Here is a 12,500-nt window from a genome sequence, read left to right as displayed (position 1 = left end):
CAAAAATGAACCAGACCGCTCCCAAACATTAAGTAAAAAAAAAAAAAACAGGAAAAATAATCCCGAATCCTTGTCCGGTACTTGATCGATCACAAAATCTAATAAGTTCGTGCTAGTTACGAGGCCAAATATTCCTGAAAGTTTCATCCGGATCCACTCAGCGGTTCTTGAGATATTTTGTCTACGGACAAACCAACAAACACCACAGAAAGCAATAGCTCCGCCTTTGCTAAAACAGAGGTAATGATATTAGTTTCAAATTTTAGCACATGACCGGTGGTGAGGGAGGGTCACGTCGATTAAATCTACCCTAGTGTTTAACTGGTACTTTTTTGATTGACCCCGGAAAAATGAAAGGCAAAAATCGACCTCGGCTGAATTTCAACTTCGAACACGAAGACAGACGGAATGTCACTTAACATTTTGCCTGGCGTATTAGCGATTCTGCCAACACGCCGCCTTAATGATAAATGATAATGATTTCAAACTTTAGCACAAGGCCAGCAAGATCGGGGAGGGGTCATATCAATTACATCGACCCTGGTCTCAACTGGTACTTAATTTATCGACTTCCAAAATGATGAAAAGCAAAGTCGACCTCAGCGGAATTTGAACTCAGAACGTAAAGACGGACGAAATGCTTCTAAGCATCTTAGCCGGTACGCTAACGATTCTGCCAGCTCGCCGCCTTAAATATAACAATGATATTGGAGACAAGAGCGAAATGAACTTGTGTTAAGAGAAAAGAAACATTTAATGACACTTCCTCCATTCCTCGGGAGCGAATTACTTGTTCTAAGTCACTCTTTTATTGAGGGTTATTTTTTTAAAGATATTTAAACCCGCCTGTAGACCAAAAGTGATTTATTAAATTAACCCTGTATATCCCAAGTATTTAATATTCATTTTTACCCATAATGAAGCAATATAAAGGAAATCTAATCTTAACAGAATGAAGAAAAATGAAATTAATCTGTATCACTAATAAAAAAAAACAAAGGTATTGCAATGGTTGTGATATAAACGTTTGTAAGGGTTTAATTAAAAACGAATAAGTAGAAACAGGAAAATTAACCGAAAATCCATGTCTTCGGTACTAGAAAAAAAAACTTACCTTCTGTTATCATGTTTCTCTGTAATATCCGCCAAAACACTTCCATCGCATTTTATCCAAACAACGCTCCAAGTCGTCAATGAAACAACAAAACATACAATAGCCAACCGGGTCATTTGGTTTATTTTTAAACCAAATCTTTTACAAATGTATCCTCCTAGCAGTTGGCCTCCAGCGCCACCAGGAACTGCGATAATTCCTACAGAAAAATATTAGGAAAAATTACATGTATTCATAAACTAATACTGGTCCAAAATTTTGACACAAGGGAGTAAGTCGATTACATTGACCCCAGTGTTCAACTGGTACTTATTTTCATCGACTCCCGAAATAATGAAAGAGAAAGTCAGCCTCGGTGGAATTCGAACTCAGAATGTAAAGGCGGACGAAATACTTATTTCTTTACTACCCACAAGGGGCTAAACACAGAGAGGACAAACAAGGATAGACAAACGGATTAAGTCGATTATATCGACCCAGTGCGTAACTGGTACTTAATTTATCGACCCCGAAAGGATGAAAGGCAAAGTCAGCCTCGGTGGAATTCGAAATCAGAATGTAAAGACGGACGAAATACTGCTAAGGATTTTGCCCCGGCATGCTAACGATTCTGCCAGTCGGCCGCCCTAATCACAAACTAATATAAATATTACATTTATTGAAATGGCATTTTAACAAATGGTTATTCACTATAAAATCATTTTGTTAGTCTGTGAGATGTGTAATACAAACCAAGGGACTACATATGAGATAATTTAAAATCTCGTTTCATGTTATTATAACGATTGAATTTTCCTTAATACTTAAGAAAAAATTCATAAACAGTTAAATGTAAATTATGGTTTCTTATTTCTTTACTACCCACAAGGGGCTAAACATAGAGGGGACAAACAAGGACAGACAAAGGGATTAAGTCGATCACATCGACATTAGTGCGTAACTGGTACTTATTCAATCGACCCCGAAAGGATGAAAGGCAAAGTCGACCTCGGCGGAATTTGAACTCAGAGCGTAACGGCAGATGAAATACGGCTACGCATTTTGCCCGGCGTGCTAACGACTCTGCCAGATCGCAGAAATTAAGGTTTCTAGCATTATCTTTTGACAATCAGACACTTTTTTAAGGAAACAAAAACTTTGTGTATCTGTGTCTCATTATATTTTTGAAGCTATAATTGACGCACTGTTAAATTTGTTGAGAATCACTAATCGGTTTACATGGCTTTTAAATTTTAACATTGCGATTGGATTAGCAAATTATATGCTTCATGTATTTTTGTTTAGATTAGCTATTTGCATTGTTACACGTTCTCCGTGTACTTAATTATCATTAGCAAATGATTATCTATAGAGGGAAATCTGTCTATATCAGTTATTTCAAACACAATTTTTAAAAGAAAAGAACAAAGTTTCATAGATCTTCGGAGATCTTGATCGAATTATGTTCTAAATAGAGATCAATGAGTTTCCTTGTAAACAGAATTAATATTTTGTACCTGTGAGCAAAGAGGCTTGCGATGGTGTCCGCTGATACTGGCTTTCTAGATATTTTGGTAAAAACGTTGTCACACCATGTAATAAGGCTGCCTCGGTAGTAAACGTTAGAGTCACAAATAAAAAACTCGGATTCCACAAGAGAAGGTATGCTGTGACTGGGAGATCTTTTACTTTGGATCCAAAACCAAACTGAGCCAACCGCTTCTGGGAAGTATTTTGGTGAACCTCTGAGCAGCTATCTTCTATCTTTTTGGAAACTGACAAAGAAAAATATTCAACAAACATAAAGCTTTGCATCTAAAATTGGAATGACGAAAATTGCGAAAGCCCGTTAGACGGCTGTATCTATTATCAAGGTCTTTTATGTATTTTTTCATTTTAATCGTATACCTTGGGTGCCTTCTGTGGAGGCGCGTGGATTAGTGGTTAGGGTGTCAGCATCATGATCGTAAGATTGTGGTTTCGATTCCTGGACCGGGCGACGCGTTGTGCTCTTGAGCAAAACACTTCAGTTCACGTTGCTCCAGTCCACTCAGCTAACAAAAATGAGTAACGCTGTGATGGACTGGCGTCCCGTCCAGCTGGGGAACACAGACGCCATTGAAACCGGGAAACCGGGCCCACGAGCCTGGCTAGGCTTTAAAAGGGCGCATTTATTTATTATTTGGGTGCCTTCAGACATCAGCTTTTCGCAGATTTGGTTGTTACATCATTTCAAATTATGTATTTCAAGTACTGTTCACAACATGATGCAAAATAGATATTAAAGTACATTTATATTAACAAGGTACATGCACATCACCTTTAAGCACCTTCACTTTTATGCGGGTAACCCTGTTCTGAACTCTTCTGTTACGTATATGCACAAATACGTAGTCCTACTTTCTAGAACCGTCATCTAATATGATAAAGTCTTCAAAGACTTCTACACGAAGATCTAACCATAAACTCATTCATCAATTCCAAAAGAGTATACTTTAAACTATCAACACCAAGTCAAATGAAAATATCTCTTCAAAATTACCCGCACTATATTTACATCACCAGATTCTCTCTAAATTATAAAATTAGCGATCTTTTAGAATCATTTGCAAAATACTCATCCTCTATAATACCAGAACTAAGTTACATCATTTACTAAGTATGAGACCAGTTCATTCTTCATTATATCAAGATAATTTTACTTTTGTGGTAGGCAAGATAAAACTAAAAAACGTTCTCGAAAAACTGCTTCAATTCAAGAATTCAAATCAAATATTAATCATGTGACCATAAAATATTGAACAGATTTTGTCTAGTATCTATATAAGAAGGACGCACCATAGTTATAGAACCTCCCGTTTACCCCTGTTTTAATAAACTGAACAGCTGTTCTCTTGATAGAAACAAATCTACCCCTAGGCTTCATTGAATGTTCACCAGCATTTCTCGAAATATCTTACTCTACTTATTTAAAATTTTCTTCTATGCCTTTCTATTTTATTTCGCTCAGGTTTAATAAAAAAACGTTTAAATATTCTTTATTCTGATGCAAAATTGGGGATCTTTTCACTTTGACCGGCAGATTTTTAAAATAATTTCTTTGTAACTAAACACTTTTAAACTTCGTATACTGGTAGTGTGTTACATAAAACATCTTTTTCTCTTGGCTTTCTTGAGAAAATTCTGTAGTTTGTAAGCTGTTTGTTGTTTAATTTCTTGCATTTCAGCAATTTCATCCAATCAATGACGCCTATTGAGGTGAATACAATTTCTGCCGTAGTGTGTCAACAACAATTATTTGCGGTGTCATATGAATTTGTCACTGTCAACAAATTAGCTTACAAACTACAGAATTTTCTCAAGAAAGCCAAGAGAAAAATATGTTTTATAAACACATTCTACCAGTATACGAAGTTTAAAAGTGTTTAGTTACAAAGAAATTATTTTAAAAATCTGCCGGTCAAAGCGAAGGATCCAAAATTGGTTTTCACTGAAATTAGTTTTTTATGTATACATTCAACAAAACTTTAATGAAAATATAACTAGAAAACTTTCATCGCGAGGACTTCTACTGTAAAATTACATTGGAAAGAATAATGAAAGAATTCCTCGTTGAACCCTTTGTAATGACTGTTGGCGCATTTAACCGTTACTGTATCGTTGTCCCATCAGCCATCACATGCAGTTTTAATCAGAATAAATTTGATACACTGATCCCTGATTTGATCAAGGCCAAAAGTGAGACTTGAACTTAGCACTGCAAACTAACGGAACACCTATTGCATATGCAATTCTCTCCTAACAGAACTAAAATGTATTGATACAATAGCACTTATTTACATGATTGTTGGAATGATTCAGTAATAGTTAAATGTCCTGAGTAAGGGTATAGTACAATGTCAGTTATGAAATACAAGCACTAACCCCTTAGTCCCATATCCAATTAATCTACTTCATTCGGTTAGCCACAGGTATATAAAAGCCACTGCATTTTTCCAAAATACGATATTTCAAAAGTTCTTTGTATACAAAACAGGGTTTTCGGCCTAAATTTGACGATTTTTAGGTTTCCTGCTTTTTAAGAAATATCTTGATGCATTGGTAAATAGCTAACAACGTTGGAGGGTATAAAGATTATGGTTGTAGTTGAGAATAAGTTGACTGACATGAAGGATTGAAAGCTTGCTGAATATCGGAAAAGGGCTAGCTGTGTCATGATAATTCGTGCCGGGTGTCAAAATGTCGACATCCTGATAGCCTGTCCAATGCTCTGTGAACACTGTAAAGACTGTAAGACGTGACATGTACAGTTGCAACAGGGACTCCGGAGCCATAAGCAGCTGGTGATATGACTGCGTCCGCACTCCGAAATACGTCCCTACATATCTGAACAGGGCCTTAGGCTCAATTCAAAAGGTTATGTGAAACTACTGGAAACTGTGGTCAATCCCTGGGGCTGAAGTGGTTTGCTGCTGTGTGGCAGCAGAATTCAGCTCCTTGCCATACTTCCGGAAAGTGCCAGAAGTGGTTGTCACAGTATTTCTTCGACTTCATTTTGAGGCCAGAGTAGAAGATAAACGCGGGTACTTCGATGAAACCATTATCTCTCAGCCATAATCTAGTTGAGAATTTTTGATTTTTTAAAACACTTTCATTTTTGGATGGGATATTATATTTTCTTTTCCCTTTTCCCTTTTTTTTGAAAACTATCAAATTTTGTCCGCACGTCTTGCATAAAAGCAGACGGTTTTTGCAACAATGAATATTAAGTTTGTTCTTATTTCATACAATACATGAGGTGATTTTATTTGCAAAGTTCATTTGCTATTCTGTAGTAAAATAAATTGTTTCACATGCTACTGGACTCCGTAGTTTCGCTAATTAAATTTTTAAACGTTCTCTGAATTTACTTAATCAAAATTATTACTATTTTAAAGTATATTGAGTAGTGAGAACACTGAAGAATGATACGCATAACCAGTGACATCATCAACCTTTGGACATCACTGTCTTGAGCTCTGGGGCTCATAAGCGCAGGTAATCGGTTTCTATCACGTACAGGTGACTAAGATCACAACCAAGATCATCGCTGTAGGGGATGCAAATCCGTCGCAAGACAATTTGAAATGAAGTATTTTGCTCATTAATACAACGCATCGTCCGGTCCGGCATTCGAACCCAAGATCTTACAATCGTGAGTACAACACCCAAACCTCCATGCTACGCGCCTTCATTACTAGTATATTTACCGATTATTAAGTATAAAGTTATGTTTAATCAGAGAAAACTTATTTAATCCTTTGTAAGATATTCTAACAAAACCTGAATTTTTGTTATTTAATAACAATGGCGCTATGTTTCACATTTAATTTAATTCTTATCATTTGGTGACAATCTTTGCCTCAAAATTGTTCGTGCAGCTGGAACGAATACGTGACAGATAATTCATAAATCATACAACAATTGATCTAACTTTATATCTTATTGAAAAACATGTTTGAAATATCTTTAATTCTCTTCAATTTGTATTATTATTTCAAGGATTTTAATAATGTTTATTGTTACATCAGCGAAATTTATTCTTCGTAGACGCAATGAACACCCGAAACTGATCCAGCCACACCCACCAACCCCCACACACGCACACACACATAAACACGAACAAACATGCATTCATGGCCACACGCATACGCATACACAAATCCACACATACACACAAACACGAACTCACACACATATTCACACATTTATACAAACGTGAGCACATGCACACACACGCGAAAGCAAACACACACACACATACACATAAACACAAACACACAGCCATACGCGCATACACACATACATGCAAACAAACTCACATACTCAAACACGCAAAGCATACACATGCAAACATGCAAGCGTAAACAGAAACATACACACACATGTACACCCACGCATGCACACACACACACACACACACACACCACGAGCGAACACATATACACACGCGTGAGCAAACATACACACACACAGACATGAGTGAGCACATACACAGGCACACGAGCGAACATATACACACACACACACACTAGCAAACATACACTCACACACACACGTGTGAACACATACACACATACACACGAGCGAACATATACACACGAGCGAACCCATACGCGCACACACGCGCTAGCAAACACCCACACACACACATACACACGAGCGAACGCGCGCACACACACACGCTAGCAAACACACACGCTAGCAAACACACACACACACACACACACACGAGTGAACACAATACACACACACATACACACGAGCGAGCATATATATACACATACACACACACACACACGAGCGAACGCGCGCACACACACACACGCTAGCAAACATACACACACACATACACACGAGCGAGCATATATATACACATACACACACACACACACACGAGCGAACCCATACGCGCACACACGCGCTAGAAAACACCCACACACACACATACACACGAGCGAACGCGCGGACACACACACACACGCGCTAGCAAACATACAGACACGAGTGAACACAATACATACACACATACACACGAGCGAGCATATATATACACATACACACACACACACACACACACACGAGCGAACCCATACACGCACACAACAGCGGGCGCACAAACACCCACAATGAAAGGGTTAAAAAAACACAAACAAACAAAACAAAAAAAAACATTAATAATAATAATAATAAACGTAATTGCTTACTTGGCAGCTCCTTCTTGTATGCCAACATCAACGGCACGATTAATAACGCAATGACCGCTGACACTAAAAATGAGAGCCACCAAGCACCAATCCACTGGGGGTCTTCTTCTGAAAATAATCTGACAGAAGAAGCAAAAATTTACCATGTTTAATAATGTGTAAATATTATGCAATAAACATTCCACTAACGGCTCAAAAATCGCGAATCCAAACACATAAATGCTATGTATAAATTCTCATTATAGTTCGCAAATATGATCCACTCGCGGCTTTAATTGCAAGCTATTAATGGCAATGTAAAGATGTTTTTAGTAATAAATATCAGTGGATTAGATATTTAATGGCGTTTATTTAAATACATGAAGATAAGTATTGTTACGCAACTAGGAACAAAAGTAGGATGGTATTAAGAAAGTGTACGAATGGAAGTTTTGTGTGAGTAATGTGTGTAGTGGCTGTGTGTGGTAAGTAGCTTGCTTACCAACCACGTGGTTTCGGGTTCAGTCACACTGCGCAAGTGTCTTCTACTATAGCCTCGGGCCGACCAAAGCCTTGTGAGTGGATTTGGTGGTTGACGGAAACTGAAAGAAGCCCGTCGATATATATATATATGTATGTGTGTGTATGTGTTTGTGTGTCTGTGTTTGTCCTCCCAACATCGCTTGACAATCGATGCTGTTGTGTTTACGTCCCTGTCACTTAGCGGTTCGGCAAGAGAGACCGATAGAATAAGTACTAGGCTTACAAAGAATAAGTCCTGGAGTCAATTTGCTCGACTAAAGACGATGCCCCAGCATGGCCGCAGTCAAATGACTGAAACAAATAAAAGAATAAAATAATATGTATGTATGTATGTATGTATGTATGTATGTATGTATCTATCTATCTGTTCATCTGTATGTGTGTATCTGTGTGTATACATACAGTAATCTCTCGCCATATCGCGGTTCACCTATCGCGGTATATCATTGAACTTTACGTCGATTCCTCTGTGGTGTTACTCTTTTACTCGTTTAGTTGTTTCAGTCATTTGACTGCGGCCATGCTGGAGCACCGCCTTTAGTCGAGCAAATCGACTTATTCTTTGTAAGCCTAGTACTTATTCTATCGTTCTCTTTTGCCGAACCGCTAAGTTACGGGTACGTAAACACACCAGCATCGGTTGTCAAGCGATGTTGGGGGGACAAACACGCATACACACACACACAAACACACACACACACACACATATATATATATATATATATATTATATATATTATATTATATATATATATATATATATATTATATATACATGTATACGACGGGCTTCTTTCAGTTTCTGTCTACCAAATCCACTTACAAGACTTTGGTCTGCCCGAGGCTATAGTAGAAAACACTTGCCCAAGGTGCCACGTAGTGGGACTGAACCAGGAACCATGTGGTTACTAAGCAAGCTGCTTACCACACAGCCACTCATACGCCTTTTGCTTTTATGATATAATAAATATATAAAAATTATAGAAATAATAATAAAAAAATATACAGTACAGTACTGTTTCTACTTCGCAGATTTTCACCTATCGCGGGGGGTTTTGGAACATAACACCCGCGATAGTCGAGGGATTACTGTTTATGTAAGAGACATTTATTATTTGCTGTCAAATGGGATCTCGTCAGTGACCAGATTACATATGGAGCGACGAAACTTTTGACAATTGTTTAAGTAAAATCAACGTTTTGTGTGCGTGTGCCTGTGCGTGCACGTGTGTGTGTGTGCGTGTGCCTGTGCGTGCACGTGTGTGTGTGTGTATATATATACCTGAGTATCTTTTTAGTATGTTCCCAAGCATAAAACAAATAGACGTATACAGTCACTGACTTTAGTTTATAGATAATGGCATGTAAATTAATTGCATAAGTTTAGAGTTGTATTTGCGTATGCATATATATATATATATATATATATATATATATCAAAATAAGTAACAGGATTTCAAGTAGTAATACAGCACGACCGTTTCAAGCGGCTCCATGAACAATGCAATCATTACATCAGTTTAAATATAGCGCAATTTTCAGCTGCAACAGAATTTCAACAGACAACATACATTAATATGATTTTTCTTAAATATTTTAACAGAAAAAAATGATGGAAGAAATTCATGTTGTCGTTAGTGTAGCAGGAATAGCTAAGAGAACAGACTACAATTTTTTTTTTATAGATTGATAGAAATACGTAAATAAGGTAAAAACAATAATGTAAATCACTGAAAAAATTGGTTTTGTGTAGATGCGTATTAATTTTGTTTGACGAGTTAACGTTGTGAGTTGTTATTAGCTGGTTTCTAAGCCACATATAGAATAAATATACATATATATATACACATATAATCATGTATATGTATATAGATGTATATATACATAGATACACGTATTCTCATATAAATGCATATATATACTCTTTTACTCTTTTACTTGTTTCAGTCATTTGACTGTGGCCATGCTGGAGCACCGCCTTTAGTCGAGCAAATCGACTTATTCGTTGTAAGCCTAGTACTTATTCTATCGGGCTCGTTTGCCGAATCGCTAAGTTTCGGGGATGTAAACACACCAGCATCGGTTGTCAAAAATAGACACACATACATATATATATATTTACATATATACGACGGGCTTCTTTCAGTTTCCGTCTACCAAATTCACTCACAAGGCTTTGGTCGGCCCGAGGCTATAGTAGAAGACACTTGACCAAGTTGCCATTCAGTGGGACTGAACCCGGAACCATGTGGTTGGTAAGCAAGCTACTTATCACACAGCCACTCCTACGCCTACATGTACACCCATAAATATACATAGCCTTTTAAAGACTGCGAGCGAGACGAAGCAAAGGATAATTCGGAAAGCTTTATTCTTATATCACCTATTATATCTCTTCCTACGAAACTTCCAATTAAGATAATCCTACAGAACACTTTATTTATAAACACCCGGAAACTTGGAAACATATGTAATCTTTGACAACTCTGATCATTCATGTATAAGGTTTGTTTTTTCTTATCCAATTAAACGAGGATCAGCTGTCTAACTTCAAAAGAACTGTTTAAAGGATAGGCTTAACAAGCAGACCATTATCTCTAGGTTTACTGGTAAGGTTGCAATGGAGAAAATCAATGTTGTCAAAAAAATTATTTACGCAACGTTTATGTTCTGAAGAAAGCCCTTCTTTTTGATTCTAGAAGGGCTGATTCATTTTACATACATGTCGGAGGAATTTACATTGACGAAGATCTTCAAGAATTCACCTCCAATGAGAAAACCAAACGCTGGACCTAATGTTCCAAAGCAGAGCATGATACCTACGGAAGAAAATTGATTATAATTCAAATTAATGCCAACAAAATTATCATTATTATTATTACAATTATTATTATTAGTATTATTATTTTTATTATTATTATTATTATTATTATTATTATTATTATTATTACAGATTTATTTATTAAAAAACAGTTCGAGAAAAGTAGATTTATTTGCAATTGTAAAAGTAAAGGAAACGATTTTCTATTATTCGGTTGTCAGATAAATTCATTCGTCTTTTTTTTTTTGCAATTTTATATATACAGGTTATAAGCAGTAATGGTGTCATTGAGACCCAAAGATGCCAGGTAATGCTGAATAAGTGGTATAGACAGACCATAGTTATGTTCTAGGTTCGGTGATTTTGCGAACAAGGGATTCAACGTTGGTGATATATCAGCGTGTGTATATAAGAATTTTTTGCGTAATGAGATAAAAAAACCAAGGCAGTGTATTTATTAGAACATTTATAGATAGAAGGTCTTACAGCTGTTTCCAGGATATGTATTAATTATATCCCTTCATCGGAGACTGTGTGAGAGGATGGTTAAGTAATAGTTACTCATAAGATATTGGAATCTTACATCGTATATAAACTCTATACTTGGAATGACCAATTTTAAATAATGATCTACAAATTCAATATCCCTACATATACCACATCTATTTTCTTTCCTCCACCTCACTCTCTATTTTGTATCCTATCTAAACCTACTATTACTTAACCATCCTCTCACACCGTATCCGATGAAGTGATATAATTAATAAATATACTGGAAACAGCTGTAAGGCATTCTATCTATAAATGTTCTACTATTTACACAGCCTTGGTTTTTCATCTCATTATGCAAAAAATTCTTATATATATATATACGCACACAATAATTATAATGATAGAGACTAGCGCATCCTCAAAATTTAGTTCCTTTTATTTTACAGTTTGTCATGCAGAATATTTTTATGGTTACAACCTAAACCTATCATCAGTTGCATATTCAACCGGGCATATCTTCGTTTAGGGTCTTTCAACCAGCGTCGCTGAAAGCAGTATCCAGCCGGATATCTCAGAAACTCTCATTAATATATCTATCTGTGTGTGTGTATGTGTGTGTGTATGCATGTGTGTATGTATTTGCATTTGTAGATTCGATTACATTCAATTTGATTTCACTTACCCATATACATCGGTGCATTTTTGGGATCAACGCAATCATCAACACAAGAAATTCCCAGCGTATGTAAAATAGAACATCCTATACCATGGATAAGCCGGCCTAAGAGAAACACGTAAAGGAGGTTTGATGTGCTTGTATCAGATGCT

At 36.6% G+C, this 12,500-nt stretch overlaps 1 protein-coding gene across 2 annotated transcripts in view; it reads right to left on the bottom strand.

The window, feature by feature from the left end:
- The window catches only part of LOC115210570 (solute carrier organic anion transporter family member 4A1-like), a 69,917-nt gene that overhangs the window by 14,833 nt on the left and 42,584 nt on the right, over positions 1-12,500 (bottom strand). For both annotated transcript variants that reach the window (XM_036502405.1, XM_036502406.1), the window contains 5 exons: positions 12,355-12,500; positions 11,082-11,178; positions 7,840-7,958; positions 2,611-2,868; positions 1,115-1,313 (listed from right to left, as the gene is read on the bottom strand). The exon at positions 12,355-12,500 is cut by the window's right edge and continues 19 nt beyond it. In XM_036502405.1, the coding sequence (XP_036358298.1) occupies positions 1,115-1,313; positions 2,611-2,868; positions 7,840-7,958; positions 11,082-11,178; positions 12,355-12,500 (819 nt within the window). The remainder of the gene's footprint in view (positions 1-1,114; positions 1,314-2,610; positions 2,869-7,839; positions 7,959-11,081; positions 11,179-12,354) is intronic.

Source organism: Octopus sinensis, linkage group LG4 (assembly GCF_006345805.1).
Source record: "Octopus sinensis linkage group LG4, ASM634580v1, whole genome shotgun sequence".
Classification (NCBI taxonomy): Eukaryota; Metazoa; Mollusca; class Cephalopoda; order Octopoda; family Octopodidae; genus Octopus; species Octopus sinensis.
This window is presented reverse-complemented; position numbering and strand designations above follow the sequence as displayed.